This window comes from Lolium rigidum, chromosome 2, assembly GCF_022539505.1.
Source record: "Lolium rigidum isolate FL_2022 chromosome 2, APGP_CSIRO_Lrig_0.1, whole genome shotgun sequence".
Taxonomy (NCBI): Eukaryota; Viridiplantae; Streptophyta; class Magnoliopsida; order Poales; family Poaceae; genus Lolium; species Lolium rigidum.
In genome coordinates, this window is record NC_061509.1 from 292159517 (window position 1) to 292187053 (window position 27537).

The 27537-nt window shown below is 45.3% G+C and overlaps 2 protein-coding genes and 1 non-coding gene across 3 annotated transcripts; 2 read left to right on the forward strand and 1 right to left on the reverse strand.

Annotated features, from left to right (window-relative positions):
* Positions 1–21: 21 nt before the first annotated feature.
* Positions 22–5334, reverse strand: LOC124691136 (external alternative NAD(P)H-ubiquinone oxidoreductase B3, mitochondrial-like). Its single transcript, XM_047224413.1, has 10 exons — positions 5237–5334; positions 3725–3986; positions 3404–3610; positions 2744–2994; positions 2394–2610; positions 2212–2316; positions 907–1161; positions 673–794; positions 377–496; positions 22–286 (listed from the first exon to the last, which is right to left on the reverse strand). Exons 1-10 carry the CDS (start codon positions 5332–5334, stop codon positions 199–201), a joined length of 1725 nt encoding a protein of 574 aa, XP_047080369.1. The 3' UTR covers positions 22–198.
* Positions 5335–23841: 18507 nt separating this feature from the next.
* On the forward strand, positions 23842–23913 carry TRNAD-GUC. The gene has a single exon. It is a non-coding gene; the product is annotated as a tRNA-Asp (tRNA).
* A 148-nt stretch (positions 23914–24061) lies between these two features.
* On the forward strand, positions 24062–26631 carry LOC124689078 (sphingosine kinase 2-like). Its single transcript, XM_047222676.1, has 9 exons — positions 24062–24377; positions 24544–24666; positions 24781–24881; positions 25159–25231; positions 25321–25485; positions 25576–25646; positions 25733–26011; positions 26114–26236; positions 26334–26631. The coding sequence occupies exons 1-9, from the start codon at positions 24062–24064 to the stop codon at positions 26529–26531; spliced, it is 1449 nt and encodes a 482-aa protein (XP_047078632.1). The 3' UTR covers positions 26532–26631.
* Positions 26632–27537: the final 906 nt, after the last annotated feature.

The following is a 27537-nucleotide window of genomic DNA, read 5'->3' on the forward strand; positions in this document are numbered from 1 at the left end:
AGACACCCGAATGTTGCAGGTGCATATAAAGTTTATCATACCAAAACAATAACGCCAAATTTGGCAAACAAAACCTTGCTAGGCTATAGGGAGATTAAGCTTTCAAAATTGTGGAACATCACGAATGATGTTGTATGATGAATGTAGCATCAGAGTCTAACAGATCTTCAGATAGCAGAACGAGATCTGGAGTTCAATTTATAGGCTGCTGGAGTCCCTTCCGAAGATGAACCGCCTTCCCCAATCAGTTACGACTAGCATCCTTGTGCGCCAGCTGAATTGTTTGCTGTGTTTCATAAGAGGAAACGACCATTAGTACCAACAAAAAATCAGAGGTAACCTTCACTTCTTGAAGTGGAAAAGGAATGAAGCATACCTTGCATACACAGAATACCACAGCCATTGAGTGCTGTGGCCGACATGTACCCAATCACCAGGCAACTGCGCAGCTGTTTGCTCTCCACCAAGTGGTGCAAATTGGCCAAGATGCCTATACCTGTACATGTGCAATTTGGGATGATCAGTCGTAGGTATGTATAAACGGAACAGGTCTCATTTATTACTTGTATGGTAATGTCAGATTTACTAGTCGATCATCACAGCAAAAGTAAAAGCATACAAATGTGATATTCACTAGTCCCACTTGTAAGAGAATGGCGTTTGATAACTGACCTGAAAGGTTTGAACCGATGACGCCCTGCACCCCTGATCCTTAGAGGGCCTTCTGGATTTTCTTCACAAGTATTCATCCTATTGAAGCAGTCTGCCAGATAAGCTCCCTCTTGCGCAGCAACCTGAAGCATGGAACCAACATTAATAAAAGATTAGCATATTATCAAAGCTTAAGTTGTGCCAATCAATGAATGGCAGGTAATACTGAGTAGTTAGGTTATACAGGTGAATTACCTGAGCTGTTGCTGGGAGCATCTTGACTTGTGAGTCAACTTGAGCAAGGGCTTTTTTGAATTCTTCGATGTTCAGTTCTTCTGACTCCTTATCTTTCAGTAGGTCATGGAAGCCCTTCATTTGGTTGGTTTTGAGATACAGCTCCACCTGTGGGTACCTTTGGTAGATGTCACCAAGAACATGTTTGATTTTCTTCACAGATAGAGTGCCAGAATTATCCTTGTCTGCTACCCGGAATATTGCATCAACATCTTCCTGTACGTATATTAACCCAGATTGCATAAGAGACTGAGATATCCAAAAAATTATAACATTTGCTAGTTGACACTACAAGGTAGCATTCTTAAAGGAGCATACTTAGCACCAACAACTGGTGTTAAAATAGACAGAAGCCGAGTTAACACTGATGGCTAGATTGGTTGAATTTAACAATGTGCAATTGATTATCTCAACTCTGTTTGCTGACCTAAGCCTATCATCACCCAACAAGCTAAACCTCTCCATCTCAAGTTAGAAAGAAAGGAAAGAAGGATGCTCCTCTGACTGAACCTCATACCAACAGAAAGTATTCCCCAAAACTTGAAGGTGTATCTTAAAGTGTTAGTCCCATATAAAACTTCCAAACCCAGCTCAATTGTTTGAAAAAATAGATAGTAAACTACAAGGGAAAAATGACTTCAGACAAAGGTGTGAGGTTGCAACATCTAGCTTATTCTCTCAATTTCAATCGACCACTGCTGAATTTAGTATATCTAATATGAATTGGCGATCAGAACACGTATGGGTAGAACCAAGTGTTTTGTCTTAAGTGTTTTGTTAAGCATACCATATGGAAATTGTCCTAAACAGAAGAACTTAGCATCACCACATGCCAAATATTAATCCTAGTTCAATAATACATATATTGATACAATTATTATTGCAAGTGAAATTTTGATGTGAAAAGCACGAGCTGTGGTGATATGGTTAGATAAACAGTTCACCAGAGAGAGGGAAAAAAAAGGTTTGGCCACCTAAGCTAGTGTGCAAACATACACTATGGACCTTCATGGATTTTGTAGTGCTACATAATAAATTATACAACTTCTAACTTGCAAGGTAAGCAGAGCAGATTTTTTAGAACATGTTGAAAGCAAACAAGGTATACTATGGTGTTTTTTACAGTAGGATACACGCAGGTATTACATTGAATTCAGAAAGGATATGGCAATACTAAAATTCTGGTAGCAGAATGATATCATAACAGAGTTTTATAACTGTTAGGGATTCAAAATGATACTGTACTTGAAATTGAGTAGCACATACCATCACTTTTCTTTGAGTAATAGTTGCACAATCACCAAGTGCATATACATTATCACATCCATTAACCCTAAGCCACTCATCTGTTGCTAGCACACGACGGGTTGCCTACAACAAGATGTATTGAACATGTTAAATGTGAATACTGGGATATGATTTTGTTATCAATGCAGAACAAGATATACCTGCCCAACTTGCTTCATGAAATCCATAATTATCGGACGTGTCCCAATTCCAGTGGACCAAACAGCCAGGCCATAAGGAACAGCAATCTCTCCAGTTGCAGGATTAGTCATTGTGATAGTCTTATCAGACACCTTCACGACCTTAAAGTTTGTCTTCAGATCAATACCTTCCCTCTTGAACTTGTCCTCAGCAAAATGAGTGATTCTTTTGTCAAACCTGCATGAAACATGAAAAATGTTGTATGAAATTAACACCGGATTTAAGGTACATTAACATAGTTGCTGCCAAGAAATTTCTAATCAGTCAAATATCAAAGAGCTGACAAAGTGAGCATTAATAGGAATCTTACATTGTAAGGATATGATCTCCAGCTTCAATTACTGAAATATTCACGTACTTCTTTACATCAGGATACAACTTTGCCAAGTCCTCATTGACAAAGTCGTGCAACTCTGCAGCAAATTCTACCCCTGTTGGGCCACCGCCAATAACAACAAAATGAACATTCTTCTTCCGCTCTTCCTCAGTAAGGTTAGGAAGTGAGGCTTTTTCAAAACATTTCATGACACTCTTCCTGATCTTTTGAGCATCTTCTACTTCCTACATAATGGCAGCTAAGTCAAATAACATCCCATTGTACAGCATGTACAGCTGCTTTGCAATATATTGTAAAATACAAAACATTAGCACGGAAAGACACACACTACACCTAGTTGCATATGTAATGCACAGCAACAGAAGAAGATGCATAGTTTTCATGATCAAAGAACATGACAAATAAATGTGAGCTGATATTCTACTACAGGACTAAGGACCTACCAACATACTTTAATTGAAAAAAGTCAGTTGGACTCTACCATGTTTACTTGATGAACAAAAATATGTTAAGCAGCACACACATAGTCAATTGATCAAGGTAATTTTCTCATAAAGAAATAGACTGAAGTACAATTTCGTTATTAGGGTTGGTTTAATTCATCCATCCAATGCAGATGATGCAGGTACTGACCTTTAGGAAATGGCAATTTTCAACAACACCCGGGGTGTTGAAAGTATTTGGTTTAGCTCCAACAGTCACAACAAGGTAATCATAGTCCACAACAAACTCCCCATTGCCATCAGCATTGGTCCCATCGCCTGCTCTGCAGTGGATCTTCTTGCTTGTTGGGTCAATCTTGAAGCACTCTGCTTCCCAGAATCTAAATGCACCACCTCTCTGCAAAATTGTACACACATTAAAGGTGAAAATACTTGCAACATATCTTTACTGACATAGAATGAACAAAAATGCTGCACAATAGAAATAAGAGTTAGTGATGCAAAAGGGTACCTTTCTCACAATATTGCGAATTGGCTCCACAATACTACGTGGTTCGACAGTGCCACATGTCACACTCGGCAACAAAGGAGTGAACATGAAATAGTTGCGAGGTGATACCACATGGACATCATACAAAGAAGTGTCGATATTTCTCAAGAAACTTGCGCCTGCCCAACCAGTTCCAAGTATTACCACTTTTTTCTTGCCAGTTGAACCCTCATTGATTTGAAGAACCCGGTTATCCTGACAAGCGTAACTTACAGTGCCAACTCTGCAATGAGGTCGAAAGCGTATAAGAATTCCGATATAAAGTGATAGTTTAAAACAAGTGTGAACGATTAAATCCTGCTTCAGCATCACCGTGATTTATAAGATGAAGTATTTGCCAATCTGCGGCCTCCTCAAGCTATTACAGATGTATGTTACTATAATTAATGAAAAAACACTTGTTCATGTATGAGGATCCGCGGTGGTGATCCTGGTTTGCATGTAAAAATGGTAAGGATTCTCCAACAGCCTTATACTAACTAAATTACGGAACACAGCAGAACAACATCAAGTGGTTTAAGACCACAGTGTACTGTACTTTTCAAATAGTCATAACTGAAATCAAGTTTCCTGGTATATGAACAAAACTGTGGAAAAGATTGAATTGTACCATCTCCCAAAATCTACCTGGGCAGCAATATTTAGCACAGTATAGTTACGGTTAATATCCTACGAACAATGGTTGATACCAGTGTTCATGCATGCTCTCTGAAATTGTTAGGATGCCTAGTGCAGTGCAAAATTCAATTTTCACAATAGTACAGGAATAAGATACCATCATATTTTTCTCAAAACAAAGTATCATATTAATATATTATCTGCGCTGGCATTAGTGCCTTCAGCGCTAGATAGATAATCTGCTCTAGTTCAGATCTTCAAAACGACAGAATTTTCAGATGCCAAAACGACATAAATGACCGAGCCTGGAATTACGGGCCGTAGATGGAAGGGAGGGATCTTCAAGTCACGCATAATCCCTCACGAATACAATACATGCCAGATGATTAGATCCATTTCATACTTTAATGAATCAGTTTAGGAAAACTTTCGAACAGGTTATTCGTGTTGATTTCAACCATTGAAGCGTCGCAGTATTAACAAAGTAGTACAGGGTATTCAAATGGATCTAAGAGCAATAATGAGAACACCCGGGGGGAAAAGAGAAAATCTAGGATGCAGCAACGAAGTTGCAGATCATCACCTAAGCAATTCGTAAACAAAACAAACAATCGGCCCGCTTAACTCCGCGGCTCGGAGCCTCACCGCGGAACGGAACTAGAACTTCAAAAAAAAAACTGATGAAATAACCAAAAGGTAGCAAAAATTCATCGCACCGCCGCCGCACATAGCAATGCACAAGGGCGAGGCGGCGCACGTACGGATCGATCCATCGACGCGCAACCGCAGGAACGGATCAACACATAAAAGGGAACGAACTGGGAGGGGGGAAGGAAAGGAGGAGGTCGCACGCACCCTACGGTGAGGAAGACGAGCCTCTTCTGCCAGCGCGGCGTGCGGCGCACGGCCTCGACGGCGCGGCGCACCAGCGAGAGTCCCCCCGACGACGCCATTGCGCTTCGATCTGCGGCGGTGCGGTGGTGGATACCGAGGAGGAGGAGGCGGGCGGGGTTCGCTCGCTTCCGAACACGCGGCGGCGGACGAGGGCGAGACGAGGCGAGGAGCGCCTGCTCGGTGGCTAATTATAGCGGAACCAACCAATGGTTCGTGCCGGCGCTTTTGCGTTTGGGCCCTCGCGCGGAGCGATTGATTCCACCCCGCCCCTGCCAGCCGCGAATGATACGCTCGGTCTGAGGGATATATTTTGAAATTTAGAGTAGTATGAGGGCGAATCAGCGAAACCGGCAGGGTACAGCTCGCGCGGCGTTCGCTTTCCATTTTGTTCGGTCGAGGTTAAACGCGCTCGCACGCGGCCCGGGTTCCCCTCGCGCTTCGGATCCGACGGCGGGGCGCGGTCGGGGCGCGTGCGTGGACGGCCCGATGTGGGGGAGACCGGCGTCTGGTGGACAGGACATGTTTTGGCTTGCAACACAAGAAAGAAAGGAGGACAGGGGAGCAGCGGGGAGATATTTTCGGTCAAAGCACAAACCAGGGGGACCGGGGACGCTTGCGGCGGCCAGCTGTACACAGCGCCTAGGTCTTTTTTTATTCCTTCTACTATTGCGTTGGCTTTGTGTCTTGGGGACGTTTTTTTTTTTTGCTTTTAAGGCAACCTTCGATTGCAGAATATTATTACCATATATAAATGAGTTGTTGGCTGCCCAAAAAATGAATTTACCGCGGAAGAGTAACAAGAAAATCTAGAGCTTGGAACCACGTAGATGCACAACAATGTTGTCTTGTTATTGCGTTATTAGCATGATGTAGTACATTATGATATTCCTGATTTGATTTGAATTTTCTAGCAAGTTGTGAATCATATATGTGCATTGAGAAATAAAATTGAAGTACACGTGGCAACGCACGGGTATTTGTACTAGTCTACAGTAGAAAAGGGGGATACGACAATTTTAGATTCGATAGAATCTTTAAGGAAACAATAACCAAATCAGTCTGGTTTGAGCAGATGGGGTCAGATTTGATATAAGTAATAACTCTCAGATTTGATATAAGTAATAACTCTGGTTTGAGCAGATGGGGTCAGATTTGACATAGGTAATAATTAGGCTAACGAGCCATATTACAACAAGAAGATATGCGCCGTAGTCGCTAACTGTTCCTTTGTCATACAAAGGTTTGTGGGTCGAACCACCAAGCACATAAATTTTAAGCTCCTTCTTCTCCTCTGACATGTGGGACCCGCACAGTTAAGCTAAGCGTTACAAGAGAAAAATATGGAGGGGCATTTTGCAAAAAAAAAAACATCGCCAGTCCGCTTCTGCGATCAGTTGGACTAGTTTTGCACGGCAAGGCAAGTTTTGGGACTATTTAGCACCAACAAACCTTCTGCGATCAGTTGGAGCAAGTTTTGGGGCAAGTTTTGCTCGATGCGTCCCTCCTGCCACGGCCACCCACATCAGCACCGTTGTTCGCGGCACCACCGGCGCTCCAACCATGGCCATCCTCCTGAAGGCCGTCGTTGCGGAAAATAATCCTATACGACCCGGGTCGCACAGCCCCGATGGCTGGACCAGCTCCAGCTTGTGACACCTGGCGTTCCAACTCTCGAAGCAATCTAGCAACTAAGCAAATTGCAGTTCCCCAATTGCTAATCCCGTCTATCACGGAGACCAAATCCAGATTCCAAATCACCGGAGATTAACGCTTGGCGGCGGCGGAGCGGAAATATCCCGGCGAGATGCCCATCGAGCAGCAAGGCGAACAGAGCATCAGAGCCCATTCAATCCACCTGTGCAACAACAACACGAGTAGCTTGGCCACGATGACAGTCTGACGGCAGCGCCGCAACGACGGAAATAAATCTTATACGATCGGGTCGTACAGCCCCGATGGCTGGACCAGCTTCACTGTGCGACACCTGGCTTTCCAATCTCAAAGCAGCCAAGCTATACTAATAATCACCTAATTCCTGTTTCTATCTGTGCTTCTCCGCCATGCCGTCCGGCTTTTCTTGCTGCCGCCGCTGCAATTCTCCTTGTTGGTCCCTCTTCTAGTGGTGCTCCTGCTCTTCCCCGGCTGCGTCCGGACATGTCGTCCGTCTCCCGGAGAGGCAATTCCCGTGCTCGATGCGTCCCTCCTGCCACGGCCACCCACATCAGCACCGTCGTTCGCGGCACCACCGGCGCTCCAACCATGGCCATCCTCCTGAAGGCCGTCATTGCGGCGCTGCCATCAGACTGTCATCGTGGCCAAGCTACTCGTGTTGTTGTTGCACAGGTGGATTGAATGGGCTCTGATGCTCTGTTCGCCTTGCTGCTCGATGGGCATCTCGCCGGGATATTTCCGCTCCGCTGCCACCAAGCGTTAATCTCCAGTGATTTGGAATCTGGATTTGGTCTCCGTGATAGACGGGATTAGCAATTGGGGAACTGCAATTTGCTTAGTTGCTAGACTGCTTCGAGAGTTGGAACGCCAGGTGTCACAAGCTGGAGCTGGTCCAGCCATCGGGGCTGTGCGACCCGGGTCGTATAGGATTATTTTCCATCTCTAACCTGGCTAAGCCTTCCACATGGTTGAGTTGATAGTAGTTCTCGAAGTAGTAGATGTGGTTTCCTTTAACCGCGCCACGCTTGCCTGTTGCCATTGACACATGCACCGCCTTGGAGGATGCTCGCCCTAGGAACAAGGCGTGGTCGCCCAGGGTCGTCAGCTCTTCCCACATGGTGTTTCCTTCGGCGAGCTCATATACCTTGAAAAAACTATCTCTGAACCCCCTTTTTTCTGGGAAGGCCTCCACTGCTATTGCTAGCTTGCCACACAGCTCAAAGATATGTATCGCGTGGATCGACACACCCATCACATCTAAGGAGCTCATTTCTAGGCGGTGGATTGGGTTGGCCACTGGAGCGCCGTCTTTGTTCAGGCCGATGTCGAACAAACCTCTGTTTCGCGGATAGAGCCGTCCGAGCGCCAGAGAAGAGGTTGACGACGACGACGAGCAGCTCTTTGGAGCCGGACGCGGTGGCGATCCAGCCACCCTTATAGGACCCGACGAGCCGGTTGCCTGCAGGGAACCACGGGAGAGGGACTCGCAACACCCTGCCGTCCTCGGGGCTGTACGCTCGAACCTCCAGATCCCTCTTGCCGTCGCCGGTGGATGGGAGCAGGAGCAGAGGCATAGCAGGCAGCCGCGGGGGAAAATAATCCTATACGACCCGGGTCGCACAGCCCCGATGGCTGGACCAGCTCCAGCTTGTGACACCTGGCGTTCCAACTCTCGAAGCAGTCTAGCAACTAAGCAAATTGCAGTTCCCCAATTGCTAATCCCGTCTATCACGGAGATCAAATCCAGATTCCAAATCACCGGAGATTAACGCTTGGCGGCGGCGGAGTGGAAATATCCCAGCGAGATGCCCATCGAGCAGCAAGGCGAACAGAGCATCAGAGCCCATTCAATCCACCTGTGCAACAACAACACGAGTAGCTTGGCCACGATGACAGTCTGACGGCAGCGCCGCAACGACGGCCTTCAGGAGGATGGCCATGGTTGGAGCGCCGGTGGTGCCGCGAACGACGGTGCTGATGTGGGTGGCCGTGGCAGGAGGGACGCATCGAGCACGGGAATTGCCTCTCCGGGAGACGGACGACATGTCCGGACGCAGCCGGGGAAGAGCAGGAGCACCACTAGAAGAGGGACCAACAAGGAGAATTGCAGCGGCGGCAGCAAGAAAAGCCGGACAGCATGGCGGGGAAGCACAGATAGAAACAGGAATTAGGTGATTATTAGTATAGCTTGGCTGCTTTGAGATTGGAAAGCCAGGTGTCGCACAGTGAAGCTGGTCCAGCCATCGGGGCTGTACGACCCGATCGTATAAGATTTATTTCCAGCCGCGGGTGCCACGCCGCGATGGCGCGCCAGGATGTGCAGACAGCGGCGAAGCGCGCACGGTCAAACGCCGACGCAGATCTCTGGTAGACAGCAGCGAGGAGATCGCCGGGGAGGTCTGTCCACCCTGGTCCGTCGCGGACGGGCATCCACCCTAGTACGTAACTAGGTATCCGATCGGGAATCAGGATCGAGGCTTTCGACCACACGACGACGACGGGCAGGGCGCGTACACCGATCAAACATCGAGATCGTTGCAGCGAACCGATCGATCGGCGTCATATATATAAGGCAGTAAAGCACAAGTACAACTCCATCGGCTCCCGTGCCGTATACGTGCCTTATTAATCTCCTTCCTACGTATAAGTCCAACCCATGGGTCCAGAAAACAAGTCCAACAAAGAAAAAAGGAAAAAATTAAGAAGAAGCGCCGCATAGTATGGTTCCGTGTGCGGTGGTTCATCACGATTCATGAAACGTCATCGCGTTCCTATAGAAACCCCACCCACAACCGCTTCATGTTATCCTTACCACGGCGATTTACACAAAAATAATCTTTTGGTGAAAGTATAGCATAAAATAACCCTCCGGCGAAAATATTTCACTCTACTAACCCTTTTGTGTGGCGTCTACGCGAGGGCCGCCACACTTCACTGTGTGGCGTGCGTGACGTGCAGCTGCCGACGTGTAAGCCATGTGTGGCGCCTATGCCAAAGACGCCACACTACTCTTTATATATACTGGTTGTCTAGAGTTGATAGAACATGATGTTAGCGCAACTGGTTGGTCTTGAGTTCAAATCCCCACACCACCTGATTTTATTTTTATTTTAAAAAATTGTGCTAGACATTATAATATGTTCATAAATCCATGCTTATTAAATAAATAAATACATACATTTTGTCTTCATCTCTGGAGCACCTTCACGCCAAAAATTCAGGTCTCATGTTGGTGCAGCTCATGCCGTGCTTGGTGGCACATGCCTGCTTTGCCTCTCCAATCAATTTCGCTGTTACATAATTGTCTACCGTACTGTTACTGAGCACAAGTTCAGATGTTCTACTTTCTAATGATGTAATTTGTGCGGTGTATAATTCATGTTATGTTGGTCAAACTGATAAACTATGGACACATTATGTTGGTCAAACTGATAAACTATGGACACATGATGGTCTTATAGAGGTAGTACCTAATAAAACACCTTCTGCACAAAAAAGTACACGCACTTCCTTAATCTTAAACGATATTTGTAGTTTTTTATAGATGGTAGGTCACATAAGACGATGGCAACTTGTGAAGCTTTCATTTTTTGATTTTTTAGTTAGTTACACCTGATCTAATGAGATCGGCGATAAATTCCATATATAACTTTTTAGTACAACCTAAGAATATTTTCACAAACATGTAATAAATGATCTGTGGAGAAAGTGGTCTATATTTTTTTTGTACCATATTGTCTTCTCCACTATGGTTTTGCCTTTAATTTTTGGTACATGCTTCACAAATAAATCATTACCAACACTAAGAAAATATAAAATAGGTCTTAGTTAGAAGGAGATGGAAAATCCAATTCATCCAATATTTTTCTCATTACAAGGTACACTATAGTGTCTCAAACATGACCTCAATTATAGACAAACTATTTGTGCTTAAAGCCATTATAGCTAGCTCATTCAAGTCAAAATGCGTGCATCTTTTGGCATGAAGTAGCTCGTTCGTAAGGAGTTTTGGGAAAATCTTCAAATACCCGGCCATGCATGTTTGAATTTTTTAGTTGCTAGAGGTCACTTAAAATGACTTCACTTGAGGATTTTATATTTTTTTTCTGAATTAGTAGTGATGCCTAACCAAGACCTAGAAACCAAGAGAATCAGCAGAAACTTAAGTATATTATTAGGAAGCGGCCTATATGAATGTTTTTATCTGCAAACCTAGATCATATATATGTACGTACGTGAATGCTAGTTTTTGTACCTTGGGGTGTTCCTCTTTTGGGCTATTGTTTTGTTCGCCGGTTCACAACCAACCCTAGTTTTGGTACATAGAAAATAAAAATTGGTTTTCCGTGCAGTAAAATAAGTACTAATAGCACGGTCAATATTGTAGGAAATTACAAAATACATGTGTGTGTGCGAAAATTTAACTTAATTTGACAAACTATGCTAATAGTTTCCCCTATGATCTAGCTAAATCTCCTTAAGCCTAAGCCCTAAGCCCTAATCGTAACCACATACCCCGACAAGACAAAAATGACCATTACATTGAGACAAAAGGGTAGAACCGAGCATTGCACCACAAAAAAAGTGTAGTGCACCGGAAAAAACATGTTGGGCTATACTTCCTCCATCGTGTAATAATTAAGTGGGCGTTTAGGATTAAAAAAAATCCATAAAAGAGTTTACTTCTCTTTTTGCAATGCACTTAAAAATTTGTCCACAAAAGAGTGGTAGTAAAAAATATTTATCTCTCATCACAAGGGATGTAGTTTCTTCAAGAGTAGTACTACCTCCAACCAAAGGTTAAGGTTTTTTTTTTGAAAAGTCAAACCAAGTAATCTTTGAACAAAGTTTAGAATAATCTATCAACAAATATAATATTTTGTAGATACCATGCGAAAATATATTTCATTGCCTATTTAATGATATTACATTATTATTTTCTATGTTAATAATTTTTGGTAAAAGCTTAGTCAAACTTGACATAGTTTGACTTTCTAAAAATAATATAAGCCTTAAGCTTTGGGGTGGAGGAAGTAGTATTTAGCATATGGTTTTCTTATTTTCTACATGCACTTAACTCATTGGAGGTGGAAAAGTTGAAGAGGTGAGAGATGGTCGATGACACTTTAATATGCCTAGAAAACCCACGCATACGCTCTTTCGAGCAGAGAGGCAGTATGAGGTAATGAGCCCACGCGTTGTTCACCTTTTCGTTCATGCTATGTCTCTCAAATCTCGAAAAATCATCAGTTACACATTTTACGTCCCCACTCCTCCCTCTCTCTGTGGACTAGGAAAAAATCCTCTCTTCGCTTCCCCTTCCCATTTCACCGATGGAGAACCCAACTGACGCCATCACCGCAGCGAAAGCGAAGGTCGCGCGGCTGGCCTTAGCCGTAGAGGAGGTTGCCTGAGCCGTGATGGCAGCGCGCATGGCCGCAAGGGCTGCGATCATCGACGCAACGGATGCCAAAGACGAAGCGGAAGCCATTGCCAAAGGTCGGGCCATCGGCTGCTCATCAATTTCTGATGCTGTCGGTAGATGGGTCCACTCGCTTGGGAAGTAGCCGCTAGAGGACGAGGACAAGGTTGATCTCATATTTGAGCCGCCGCCACCGACCTTCGACGAGAATATCATCGACGAGGAGGAGGAAGTATGTTCCGATTCACCTCTCTCTCTTATTCAACATAGCGCTGGATCGATTTGCGCTATGGTCTCTCCTTTGTTTTTTTGCACTATAGTCTCTCCCTTTTTTGCGATATATGGTTTTGAATTAGCGTCAGATTCTTTTAGGATTCATATTCAGTATTAGTTGTAATTGCTACGTATTTGCTTCACATGTTTATTTGGCATGTATCAGGTTGCTGCTGATGATGTTGACATCGATGTCGAGTCGCGTCATAGGAAGGCCAGGACCACTCTCAACAAGCTTAAGGCGGGAAAGTTCGACAAGTACTGGAGAGAACCCTCGACTGGTGCCACGAACAACTGCCCCTTCTGCAAAAGGAGCATACAGGTGGACATTCAAAGCGTCCTGCAGCATGCCAAGGCTGTGGGTCCGGCTGTGTCAATGTTGGGGAAACTATAAACCTCTATGCCTTCATAGCCAACCACATGGCCTATGGGTTATTCCTAAGGAAGAAGTTGAACCAAGCTATCGAGACCGGTCGTGTGCCTCCTTCCAAGCCCGAGCCATCGAAAGTTAAAGGTATGGGCAACAAGAAGCAGAAGAAGCGGGACCGGGAGGAGGCAGCAGGAAGAAGCTGGACCAAGAGGAGTCGGTAGTAACTTTTTTATCGTAACGCCATTTTTTGGTTTGCAAATATATATGATTTTTCACATTTCACTAGTCAAATAATTAGATGTACTATGTAATTTTTTGTACGAAAAGCCATCGTACTTGCTAGATTTCATTGATGAAGAATAGGGTTTTACCAATTAAAACATGAAAGTTGAAAAAGGTTACAAGTTTCCGACGCTGGAGACCGGCTTTTGACACCCATCTAGCAAGATGGAAGCTCATGGTGGCGGGAAGATTCTTGTTATTGCCTTGATTCCAGCCATGTGCCCGGTGCGAGCTTCTTATACAATTCTTCCCTGAAGTTGATCTAGGCTGCTTTGAGTCTGGCTAAAGATCCGTGCATTCTATTCTTTCCAAATTAGCATGGTTAGAAGATGTGAGGTGGCCTTCTAGGCTTGCTGATCTTTGGGATGCAATAGCTGAAGCTGCATCGCAAGCCTCTCCCGCAGCGAGAGCTCGGCATCATGGGGAAGGTTGTTGAAAGGCGCCCCCATTGTTGTCTTGATCTTGGTGGCAACATCATGGACATAACCGCAAGCTCCCAATGTGTGGTTTGCTGGATTGTGAGAGATATTTTTCTTGGGCAATATATCTGAAGTTAGACAACTCCCTTGAAAGGCCAGTCAAGCGAAGGTTTTATCTTGTGGAGTTGCTTTGGATGACCAGATCAACTCCTTGCCATCAGATTGAAACCTGCCTTCAAACTGAATATGGTAGGCACTTGCAGCAGAATATACATCATCATTAGTTCATTTCCATGTCACCGTGTCTTGGTTATTGTCATTGAACCTGATGTGCTGAGTACTTGAGTGTAGTCCTAGAGTTAACACATTTCTCTCAACACATGCACTGTATGGTTTGGGTTTATGCAGCTCATCCACTTGTTGTTCTCACAGCTTATATGATGGTGAGACGCCTCTTGATGCAATGCTTGAGAAGGTTGGGCCATCAATCAATGGGTCGTTGGTCGCCCGCCCAGTGAGAGGACCATAAAGGAAAAAATCTACCATCCCCAATAATATTATGAGTGGAGGCTTGGAAGAGTGCTTCAGTTTCATGGAGCCTCGAAAGAGTGCTTCAGTTTCATGGTCAGTAGGTAGATGCATTCCTTGCCATGGCCTCGAGTGATCGGTCCAGGGCAGCCACAACCATTGGATGCACAATGTACGACTTTGCTTTTGGAGGTCAGTCATGCCTAAGCCGTCATTCTCCTTGGGTTGAAAAACAAAGGGCCCGCGAACTTGGCATTTGCTACCGGTAATTATTTTTTCCTTTGCCCAAATAAATCCCCTTTTGAGCTTGTCCAGTCTTTTGCACAACCAAACCGGCCGCGCAATTGCCATCGTCTGATAGATGCCCATGGCAGAGAAGTAAGTCTTCACTAGTTCAACTCGTATAGGAAAAGAGAAAAACTTGGCTTTCTAACCATGTAGAGATTTGATCATCCGGTCGATCTTAAAGAGCTTCATTCATTCGATGGATAATGTTTGGTTACGATCTAAGGCCAAAGCCTTACCTATACGGTCTGGGAAACCATTGTTTCAGACACACCCGACACCTATCCGCTGCACATAGGCAGAACACTCATGAGCAACACAGTTTTTTGCTCTTTTAGCATAGACACATTTCCAGTTTCAAACGCCGAAACATAATCTACAAAATCTGAATAAATGCTTCTTAGGCTTGACTATGTATATTTATTATATAATTTTATCCTCTGTATTCATTCTAAAGAGGTTATGACGATGTATAGGTCGGCTGGACGAGGCATCGGGCCAACATAGATGTTTTGCAACATGTTACGAGATTCACTCCAACTCAATTCTCGTGCTTTGGTTCTCCTGAACGTTTGTTGTTGTTCGTAACTTTCTAGTCTTCTAGATGGAAGCTATGCGTTTCATCCATCTACATCTTCACATGCTGTTTTGGCCCTTTGTGATGTGCATCTCCAACAAACTTTGCATCAGCTATGTGCCGAGAAGAATATGGGGTAGCAAGCAAAATCAGGTAGCGAACACCCGAACTTAAGAAAATATATCACAAAATCAGCTGGCTCATGCAGCAAAGTTATCATAAGCCGTTTGTAGCAAGAAAAATGCTAGATGTCAAAAAAATCAACATAAACATTATGCACCATAAGTTCCAACTCAACAAAACAAAAGAATGAAACTTTTGGATGTCGTAGGCTTAACATGACACTTTTGGATGATTCCAAGTAGATTAACAAAAAATATTAGATAGCCTCGAAAAAATCCTGACAAAAATCTAGAACTCGGGTTCCCAAAAGTCGAACTGGAAAACTCTAGACTGAGCTTCTGGTCTAGCGAAACTGCAAGAGCGACCAACATGAAAAACACGATAACTTTATTATACGAACTCCATTTTTGATGATCACGGGCTTGATTTTAAGCTAACAAGTTATAGATCCCCACACGGAGAACCACCCAAGATTAGATAAAATGGAAGATGCCCAAATGCAAAGGTTTGAGTGCCTACATAAGAAGTGCTCAAACTAGCTACTCATCCAATATCCGCTCTTTATAGTATAGCTATCCAACCTATAACTCGGTCTCCCACGAACCACCATGATATCATGGTAAAGCTATGAAAACTGAGCAATAGCATACCTTAGCGCTACATATTCCACTTAATCTTGATAATGACATTCATGCTTGCTTCAAGTTGGAATCCTTCTATTGACTTGGTGAAGAATCACACTTTACTCGCCCATAGTTATTACGGAAAAGGTTTATTTAAACACGCATCCTCACATGCCCATTATCATGAAAGGAGTCACATGCTTCAACCATACATTTCGTCTAGGTTGCTTATCTTGAACTCTTCAACTTGGATGACCATCCCCACTTAATGTCATTCTCACATGGGGTATATGCAATACATGCCCATGACTAGAACCCAATTAGCATATAAATCCAAAAAAAACATAGTTCATGGGCTAGTTCATAAAGCACAATTACAATTGCTTAACACGCCACTAGATCATTTGATCCCACGTGGTACACCATTTATGCGTATGCTTGTGCGTTGATCTTCTAGAATCTTATTGTTTCACTTCATCTTGATAAACCTTTTACTTCATTATGATATATCTTGATCTCTTTAAATCCATAAGAAAAAAATCACTTGAATTACTTCTTCAAGACTTGGTCAACCATGAATAAACTCATGAGCCCAATCACGGCCACCTTCAAGTTCATGGGATTAGGTCCATTTTGGTCCTATTTTTTCTTCCCGTGAACTTCATCTTAATAATATTTGGTTTGTTGTGAAGTGTATAAGTAGATTGTCTAGCCCTTTCCATCAGTTCGGACTTTTGGTTCAAGTGGCTAGTGCATGAATCTTAACATGGTATCAGAGCCCTAGGTCTCGAGTTCAAATCCTGGCTTTCACATGGTTTTCGCAATTAAGCCTAAAAATTGCTGTTTCCCCCCTCTTTAGCCACCGCTGAGTTTCGGTGTGCTCTTCTTCTTTCCCGTGTTGACTCTCTCTTCTCCCGTCACACGCGAGTGGGGGTGTTGTGAAGTGTATAAGTAGATTGTCTAGCCCTTTCCATCAGTTCGGACTTTTGGTTCAAGTGGCTAGTGCATGAATCTTAACATGGTTCACTCGTGGAACATAATCTTGGCGCTTCAAAGTTCATTTTCTTTGCTTCTTTAGATCATAATAAAATTACAAGTTGGACTCAGTGACCTTGATGCACATCTTGGTTTTGATGTTTTTCATCCTGGATCCATGAGATGTACTTAATACAACAATTATGAACCATGCCGTCATATATAACTTGATGAAAACATTGTTCATAGAAAATATAATGTATTACTAAATCTCAATGCATATATTTATCATGATTAAATTCATCACCTAATTTCTCTAATGTGCTTCATGCATAACCTATGGAGCATTCATTCATAATGAAATATTTAGTTCATGGGAATAATCGTTAGTTAACAAAACACATGCGAGGCTACATTCACTTTCAGTTCTGCTTATAGGCCCACTTGATCTGGATGGCTACTCTTGTATCGAGTGAGATTCCATACTATACCGATCCGAGAACCAAATCAAGTGCCACCAAAGCGGGTGTATACTCTACGTCACGTGGAACATGTGAAACGAAAACAATAGGAGAATTTCCCAAGGGCAGAGATTAACCTATATAGACGCTGATCTCCTCGCTTACGAGGGCATTAGAGGTACATCCTTTTGACATGGCATGCCTGAGTGATACGACCGTCCACTAACAAGAGCAATCCTTGTGTGCAGATTTTTAGGGTTTTCAGAATGCTTCCCGCAAAAACATGTTTTTTTTTTGAGGTACCGCAAAAACATGTTCCACCATGTGTAACTGTTATTTCTATTTTTCTTATGAAAATGTAAGGCCCTTTCCTGTTACTTGAAAATTGAAAGGTTCTGTGCTGATTTTGACTTCGTAGCTTGTACATGCAGAACATGTTTGCTCTTCTCTGCAGACCATATACTCCATCGGTCTAAAAATAGATGTCTCACTTTGTCTAGATACGGATATATCTAAATGCGTTTTAGTTAGAGATATATCCATATCTAGATAAAGTTAAGACACCTATTTTTAGATGGAAAAAAATACTTTCTTTCTGCATGATGGATTCTGGGCGTAGTTTATCGATATAAGTGAAGGTAGGGTTCATAAGGCGAAAAATGTCTTTGGCATATGAGAACCAGTGCTCTTGATTTTAAAAAATCCTATTCTAATCATATTTTTTGAATTTCAATAAATATATAATTAAATAACCACATATATATCAACATTCCGAGGGTACAGTATGAATTTTGGAGAAAACTATGTTGTATTTTGACCTATACAAAAAGACAAATTTCTAGCAAATATCTACCCCTATATGTAGCCACAATTTTTTTCCCCTGTACCTCAAAATAGAATGCAATTTCTACCGAAACTTCGCATGAATATTCATGACATGTGTATGTATTCATGAAATAAATGTGACAATTTTTTGAAACGCATATATACAATTTTTAAAATTCTGAAAACTGGAAGCATGGTACTCATGTGCACCAAATCTGCTTCTTCATAATGCTCATATAATACACCGATGTGCAAGCTACAAGCTGGGAAATACTCTTACTAACATTAGCACCAACCTGGCAGTCTTTTTTGTTTGCACTCCGGTGCTAGTCCGTTGCTACTGCAAATACTAGCTATTGAAGTGGTTGCACCAAGGCGACTCCGTTTTCCCCTCCTCCTCCTCCCTCCTCCTTCCTTGCGCATGTGCGTTGACCGAGCTCGACCAGGCCAAACCCGACCCTTCACCGGTGGCTCTGCCGGCCGGAGATGGGGAGGGGGACGCGCCGCAGTAGGGCCTAGTTGTAGATGTAGGAGTTTCGGCATCTTGCCGTGGTGTTGGTGTAGAGCACCAGCTGACGAGGGATCACCTCGCCAATGCCTACGTATTGTAGACTTGGGTTTCGGGAGAGAGCGACGATGGAGATTCCGGGGACGAGATTAGGCACACGACGTACCCAGCTTCGGATCCCCTTGGTGGAGGATCCCTACATGCTGCTAGCAATCCACTATATGATGATAAGTATGTTTACAGGGTGCCGCCATAGGCGGGCTATGTTGTCTATCTGTTTTCCTCCTTCTTTCGGGTGCCCTGGCTAGCTTTATATATGCAACCAGCCTAGGGTTTTACAAGAGTCCTAGTCGACTACTTCTTCGGGTTGCCTTGTTGGGCCTTCTCCATATTGGGTCTTCTCCATATTGGGCCGAGCCAGGTATACTAATAATGGGTACCCGAAGGGTATGCCCATGTCGATAGCCCCCGAGTTTATAGGGAAGTCGAAGACTTGCGTAGAAACTCCAAGCATAACCATCTCCGAAGTCGAAGAAATACAAGGTGAGGTCCATGTCGTAGATCATGTGTAGCGTAGATGATGTCGACGATTCTTGAAATTATCGGGTGCGCGGCAGCGCTCCCGATGGGAGTAGCCCCGAGTCTATGGGCAAGTGCTTGCACTTAGGCATAGACTCAAGTTGTACTACTCGATGAAGAACTTAACTATATTTCTGGAAGACTTGATGAAATCCATGTGCTCCCGATGGGAGTAGGCTCCACTCGAGTCGTAGAATCGAGTTGAGTACAAACCTGAATTGCCGTAGATGCTGTCGAAGTTATCTTTCTATCGGGCGCGCGACCAGCGCTCCCGATGGGAGTAGCCCCCGAGGCTACAGCCAAGTGTTTGCACTTGGGTGTAGGCTCAATTTGCTTTTAATCGACACCACAATTTTTCCTCTTTCTTGTATCTTATCGGGAGGGTGAACAATACTCTCGATAAGAGTAACCCCCGAGCCTATGGGCAGGTGCTTGCACCTAGGCATAGGCTCAAGTTGTACTACTCGATAAAGAACTTGACTATATTTCTGGGCGCTGCCCCTCTTTTTATCGACTCCAGGCCGTTGCTATTTTTATTTGACATCCATATCTATATTGTACAGGGATAATGGTAATTGGGGCTAGTTCATCTGACGGATCAGGTACTAGTTAACTGCTCTAGTGGCAGTCCGCAAAAACCTACTTTCAAGATCACGTCCCTGGACATGATCCCGGGATACTGGTGTTAACTCGACAGGTGCCGCTTAAGGTCTTACCATTCTGTCGAGTCCCAGTCATGTTTTATCGGGTACCTAACGCGTCCGTTAGGATTTTTCTTCGTATCTGTTGATACGGAAAAAAGTAGCAAACCGACGTCAGAGACGGTGCCACGCCGCTCAGAACGGATCCGGGGTCTTACCTTCGCAGAGTTTTGCGGCATTCAGAGATTATTCGCGACTTTAATTTTAGCGCTCTGAGAATATATTGTCGAGTGCCTTCTTCGGCTGATGCAATGACCCATTTTACGGGTTCTTCTATATTTTTCTCGGGCGTGATGAGACAGCCGAATATATTGGATTCTTCTATATTGTCGGGTTCATCACAGATGCTCTTGCTCGGAAGAATATGACGAGTCAATGGACCCGAAGATTTGTCCATCTCTTTTTTTTTCTCTTGATGAAAATTTCGTCGAGTTCTTTCTTGAAGAAAATTTCTTCGGGTCCTTCTTGAGGACAATTCTTCGGGACCTTCTTGAAGATAATTCTTCGGGACCTCCTTGAAGATAATTTTTCGGGACCTTCTTGAAGATAATTTTTCGGGTCCTGTTCTTTCTTGAAGACAATTTCGTCGAGTTCTCCCTTTGGACAATTTCGTCGGGTTCTCTTTTGTAGACAATTTCGTCGGCTTTCTCCTGCATAAATAAACAAACTTTTTCTATCTTTTCCTTGACTCTCTTTTTCGCATGCGGTGTCAGATGCTCAGATTCGATGATATGTAAAGTGAATATATGCAGCGCAGCCCCCAAGTGTCGGGTGCGACGAAAGTAAACGATAATCAACTTTGTGCAAAATAAAAGAGCACTTAGCTTTTTGGACACGACGAAGTCGATGCATGATGAAGTCTTCGAGTGTAGATAAGAAATCTAGCCAAAGTAGAAACCACCAAATAGCAAAAGTGTATGCCGCGAAATTGTTGATGAAGAAATAGCCGAGCCCCCGAGCGTTGCTGAGGTGATGTCATGATTGTTGTGTCGCAGTTGTGACCCGAGGCAAAATCGTTGTCGAGCCCCCGATCGTTAGGCGTGACGTCGAAATAAGTTGATGGAGTCGCGGCGTCAATTTGGTGAAGCCATTCAAGATGAAGCCATAGACAATAATATACGAAGATGAATCCCAGATGAAGTATTTGAGATGAATCCATATTGAAGATTACGCCATGAAATATAGAGCATATATTGAAGATAAATCCGTCGATATCATAGAGGATGAATCCATTGGCCCGAAGAATCCAGTAATAATCATAGAAGATGAATCCGTTGATATCATAGAAGATCAATCCATTGATCCGAAGAAAATAGTTCTAGTAATAACCATAGAAGATGAATCCATTATCCCGGAAACGCATCGGGTAATATTGTATAAGAGTGAACCAATAATAACCCAAAGAAAACCAATCCAGTAATCCGAAGAAAATAAATCCATTGAGCCGAAGAAGATAAATCCACTAAGTCGAAGAAAATAATTCCACTGAGTCGAAGAAAATAATTTCACTGAGCCGAAGATATATCCAGAGCCGAAGAAAAGAAATTCACCAAGTAACCAAGTATATTTGTGGTAACGAAGTAATGGCGCAGCCCCGGAGTATTTGGGTGTGGCAAAAATAAACAAATAGTCGACTCTTTGAAGAGAAAAAACTTAGCTTTTTATCGGGTGCGACGGAGTCGTCATGGAAGCAAGTCATGTGGCGGTCGCGCGGCGTCTGGCCAGAAGTAGTCGATGAAGAGGGCGCAATCGATATGGCGGATATGCAGCTGGCGAACACCCGAGTATATCGAGTCCGCAATGTCGGGTCCACGACAGGCGAGCCCCCGAGCACATGGCGGGTGCGCAATGGCAGGCGCGGTCGAGCGAGTAGAGTAGTCAACTCTTTGTTTCAATCTGCAGTTATATTATAGTGCGCAAATTCGCGCGCAGATAATAGCACGAGCTGATAATATTTGGCTAAAATAAATTTTGCGTAATTGAAAATATAGCACCTGATGGTCCTTTTGACAGATGACAAGTTCGCGACGGGTGAGTCTGCCAAGGACGAGCTCCGAGTACTAGGGTATGATGCGGCGTTTGGCCGGAAAAAGATGTGACGCAGTCGACGTGGATGGAGGCGCGGCGGCGGAGTCCTTGATCATGGACGTGAAAGCAAAGCTTGTAGTCTTTGTGCCGGATGACGAATTGGCGAGTGTGCGTCTCGCTGGCGGATGAACGGAATACTTGAAGGATTCTCCGACATTGTACTCTTCGATTTTTTTTTTAGACTGTTTTTGGTCCGTAGACTTTTCTTGATTGACAGTCGACAGAGAATTGCCCCGGATTCCTCTCGCAGACTTTTTTTTCTTTTTCCGCAACATCGCAGCGGCAAGCGCCTTGTTCACGCCCGACTCGTAGGATCGAATTCCTGCTCCGTAGTATTTTTCCGTTTCCTTTGCTTGTAAGGTATCGCTGGCAAAGAGTAATTGAATCAATCTTGAGTTTTTTTTTTTTTTGACCAAACCACGTGGGTTGCAGCAGCTTCTTGGAACTTGATGGATTGATGATACGTTGGGTGCCTGAGACAACGTGCTCAAACAACAATAAATTCCTGCAGAGATTCACTGAGGGAGCTGCCCCGACGTGTAGTCGAAGAATGAGAAAGACGGCCATTGTACTTGGTGCTTCATAGCCAAATCCACATAGACCATTGTATAGATCAGATCGGAAATCCGTGTTCTCTGGCTTGGCGCGGCAATGGAGAAAACACCACTGTTGATGATGATGGAATCGCCATGCTTTGTTGACGAAGTTGTTGAACGTGCCGCCGGACAGATGTGATCTGACCGTTGTTGATGATGATGGATCCCGCCCGGATAACAAAATCCAGTCGTCACGATCCCACGGACGGCGCCAATTGACGAGGGATCACCTCGCCAATGCCTACGTATTGTAGACTTGGGTTTCGGGAGAGAGCGACGATGGAGATTCCGGGGACGAGATTAGGCACACGACGTACCCAGCTTCGGGTCACCTCGGTGGAGGATCCCTACATGCTGCTAGCAATCCACTATATGATGATAAGTATGTTTACAGGGTGCCGCCATAGGCGGGCTATGTTGTCTATCTGTTTTCCTCCTTCTTTCGGGTGCCCTGGCTAGCTTTATATATGCAACCAGCCTAGGGTTTTACAAGAGTCCTAGTCGACTACTTCTTCGGGTTGCCTTGTTGGGCCTTCTCCATATTGGGTCTTCTCCATATTGGGCAGAGCCAGGTATACTAATAATGGGTACCCGAAGGGTATGCCCATGTCACCAGCCTCTTTGGGAAGGATCTGTGCGGACCGTGGTGGGGCGGCGCGACGAGGTGCTCCGGTGGACGGAAACGGCGGCGCCTAACTCTCTTGCAGGGATCTTTGTCAATAAGCCCAAGGTCTGCTCCCTCTCTCTGCTTCACATCGCTGCTCTTCTTGTCCTTCTCCCGCTGGTCGTCCGTGGTGGCGAGGGATGGGGAAGGACGAGTTTGGGAGGATGTTTCTCAAGAGGGAGAAAGGGTCCACTCCCCGGTGCTTCGGAAGGACGGTGAGCTCCGACATTTTCTCAACCTCCATCGGAGGCCTTTTCCTAGGTCAGCGGCCGCGTCCAACGCTGGCACTGAAGAAAGTGGTTCAGTCCCCGCGGCGGTGTTCAGCGGCGGTGCAGCTTACCTCTAGCTCGGCAAAGGTGATAGGGAGGGACCAGATTGCTTTTCAGAATTTTCAGGAAGGTCTCCTCCACATAAAATGGAGATCTATGTATTATTTTTATTTTTCTTTGGGTCTTGTGTAATGTTGTATACCTTCTCTGTATGTGTTTTAATATAAAGCTTCCATGCCCTTCGGGGCTCTCCTTGGTCAAGAAAAGTGGTTGCACGTTTTGCCGCTTATTAGATATATACATTTTCTTAAAAACACTTTCAATGAAGTCGTTGTAGTATAGTGGTAAGTATTCCCGCCTGTCACGCGGGTGACCCGGGTTCGATCCCCGGCAACGGCGTATTTATTTTTGCCGGCGAGTTTTCATCTGATTCGGTATCCCTGGAGTTGTGATCGCTTTCTGCTACCCGCCCGACTCCCGACTCCCTTTTTAAGTGCCAAAACCTTCGGCACTCTCATCCCACACGTTCTTTCTCTTTCCGGCAACCATGGAAGACCACCATAGCGCCGCCGCGAAGGTCCGCGTGAACGGCGCGCCGGCCGAGGCGACGCTCTCCACTGGTGCCGGCGTCGGCGGCCCCGAGCTCCGGTGGCGCTACTGCGCTGGCCCCGCGGCGGAGAGGAGCCTCTCGCTGGAGGCCGACGTGCTCGGCGTCGAGGCGAACGGGAAGGAGGTCGTCGTCAGGGCCTTCGTGGCGGCAGGGAAGAGGCGCAGGAGGAGAGACTACGTGTTCGAGATGGCCGACGGCGAAGGCGCGGCCGCGGCGTGGGGCGAGAAGCTCCGACGCTGCTTGGACTCGTTCGGTACGTACGCATGTGCCTCTTGGGTGCCTCCGCCGTGGTCTCTGACGGAGATTGCTGCTTCAACCTAGATGGCGACGCACTGTTTCTCAGCCTCTGATTTTAACCAACTTTTTCAGTTTAGCGAGAGATTATAACGTACACAACTCATATCTTGTGATGGATATAGGCCGGCCGAAGAGATTGTTCGTCTTGGTCAACCCTTTCGGCGGCAAGAGATGCGCGAGCAAGATCTACGAGGCAGAGATCAAGCCCATGCTCGAAGCTGCCGGTGTCGACGTCACAATGCAAGGTTTCGGCGCGCAAACGTGCATTGTTTCTACTTAATTTAAGCGTTTTTCCCCTACATTCTTGGCTCTTGCAGTTATTTTGAACCGTCTGGTTCGTGCTTCTTGTTTTGTTTCAGAGACCCAGCACGGGGGGCATGCCCGGGAGTTGGCCACTTCTCTTGACCTTGCGAGATACGACGGGATCGTCTGCGTTAGTGGTGACGGTGTCCTCGTGGAGGTTGGTAACCAATACCCGACTGGCCGCTTGTGTGTTGCAACCAACCAACGTCTTTTGCATGGTTGGCATGATACGATTTGATCCTCCACATCCTTGTGATACTAGTTCGCATTGGCTATGCAATTGCAAGTTGACTTTGCATGACGGATCTCACAGAATCATCTTTTATCTGGAAAAGCTAGCGATGCAAAAGAAAAACATTAATAAAAGTTCGTTGACAGAGAAAGCCATCCAGGTATTCTTGAGGTTCTAACTTAATTCTCATACCTGGCAATAGGTAGTGAACGGAATTCTGCAGCGAACGGACTGGGAGGAAGCAATAAAAATGCCGATCGGGATCATTCCAGCTGGTACAAATAATGCATCTTCGGTAAGATGCCCAGGACAAAAAAAAAACTTTGGAACACTCAAACAAATTCTGGAATTGCAATCTATGCAGGTACAGGGAATGGCATGGCTAAATCACTCCTGCATGCTGCAAACCAGACATGCTCAATTTCAGAAGCTTTATTCGCCATTATCAGAGGTCATAAGCAGGCCTTGGATGTCTGCACCTTAGTGCAAGGGCAGAAGAAAATTTTCAGTGTGCTGTCAGTTACCTGGGGTACGTACGCAACCATGGAATCAACAAATGTCTAGTTCCAGTGGAAGAACTTCTGTGGTTGCTGGATCTGACTCTTTTGGATAAATTCAGGTTTGGTGGCCGATATCGACATCGAGTCCGAGAAATACAGGTGGATGGGGAGCGCGCGCTTTGACTTTTATGTGCGTGCTCTTATTTTCTTCAGAAACTTGATATCTTTGGAGACTGATGCCTTGCGTCGTAACAAGTTCTTGTTGATTTATTTCAGGCTCTGGTTCGCATAATGAATCTGCGACGATACTGCGGAACCATCCATTTCGTGCCTGCCCCGGGCTACGAGGCGTACGGGGAGCCTGCCAAGCAAGTCGAGAGTTCCATCGTGGAATGTCTGGAGCAGAATGGGGAACCTCAGGTGTGTTCTTATCAAGGTCCTTCAGCTGAGTTACAAGGTTCATACTGGAGATCCATTGATGGCCCGTTTGTGGCCGTGTGCCTCAACAACGTGCCATGGGCTACTGAGAGTGTCATGGCAGCTCCTGAAGCCAAGGTAATTGGATCCAGCTCCATGTTCTTCTTCAAGAGCTTTCTGTTAGCTGTTGACTTGATTTGCTTAACTAGTGTGAGATGCATGATGCGGCTGTCGATGCAGTTCTCAGATGGATATATGGACGCAGTCATAATCAGAGATTGTCCAAAGGCTGATCTTTTAGCTCTGATGCTAAAGATGAGCGATGGGAGCTATGTGAAGTCGAAATATGTTACATATCTCAAGGTTAATTACGGCTTCAACTTATATGGATTCAGATCTTGTGCTACCTTTTTCCCCGACTATTTCATCAATAGCAAATGCCATCAATTCAACTTTGCAGGTGAGATCTTTTCGGTTATCACCAGGACAGCTTGTGGAGAATCCCAAAAGGGGTGGCATCATAGACGTGGATGGCGAGGTGATTGCCAGAGGAGAAGAAGCGTATGGCAGAAACAAGAATCAAGATGTGATGGCGTATGGTCCTTCTGTTCAAATGACAGTGCACCAGGGCTTGGCCACTGTATATTGTCCCAAATGATTTCCGATCTATGTCGATTTCTTTATTTGTTTTCAAAAATTTAAAAGTAGTCCACTGAATTACAAACAAGGGCAGCTCAAAGAAAATGTTTCAATCTCTGCATAACACCCCTCTGCGATGAGCATAGATCATAGAGCGTGCCACATCAGAGCAACTTCTGTTACTTCTTTTTTTAGTAAAAGAGAGCCTTTATATTAACTGTAGATCACCCGAGGTAGTGTGATGGGTTAGAGCATGTCTAACAGACCCTTTATTTCCTCGCGCGTATCGAGCGAGTACAGGCCCTGTATCAAAAAATTGTCACGCACGAACCATTCCGTCTAACAGACCCCTTATTTCACCCCGTATTTTTGAAAATTGCGAAACCCAGGAAAATTCATATATAGTTATCACGGTGATCATAGATAGGGATATACAAAATTGAGCGATGCTACTGGATCGCGACTTCTAATGGCACCTAGTCGTCGAGGATGACGATTTTCGCAGTGGCGGCGGCCTCCCGCGCCTTCATCTCCTCGACGGCGATGGCCTGCTCCTCCGCCTCCGCCCGAGCCTTGTCGGCGGCCTCCTTCATGGACGCAGCCACCGCCTCCAAGCAGAGGGGGTCCTCCCCCTCCTCCGCCTCCTCTTCCTCATCGCCGGCTCGCGGCGCTCCGCCGCTGGAGCTCCCCTCCCATGCGCGCTGCTGCTCCCATGCACTCCGCCATTTGTCGAAATCGCCGCCGTTCATCGGCTTCAGCGGTGGGTCGGCCTTGTGGTAGCAGCCGCTCGACGCGAAGTCCTGCAGCGTCGGCGGCACCCAGTCGGCGCCGACTTACTTGCACGCCGCACGCCGACTCCCAGCGGCGGAGAGCTTGCAGTGGCGGCGCCACGCCTCCTCCATCGTGTCCGGCGAGCGGGATCGCTTCGATCCGGCGGCGGGCGAGGCGCTACTCCTCCGATGTTCGCTCATGGCCGGCTGCGGTGCAAATGCGGCGAGGTGCGCGCGCAAATTGCTCGCCGGAGT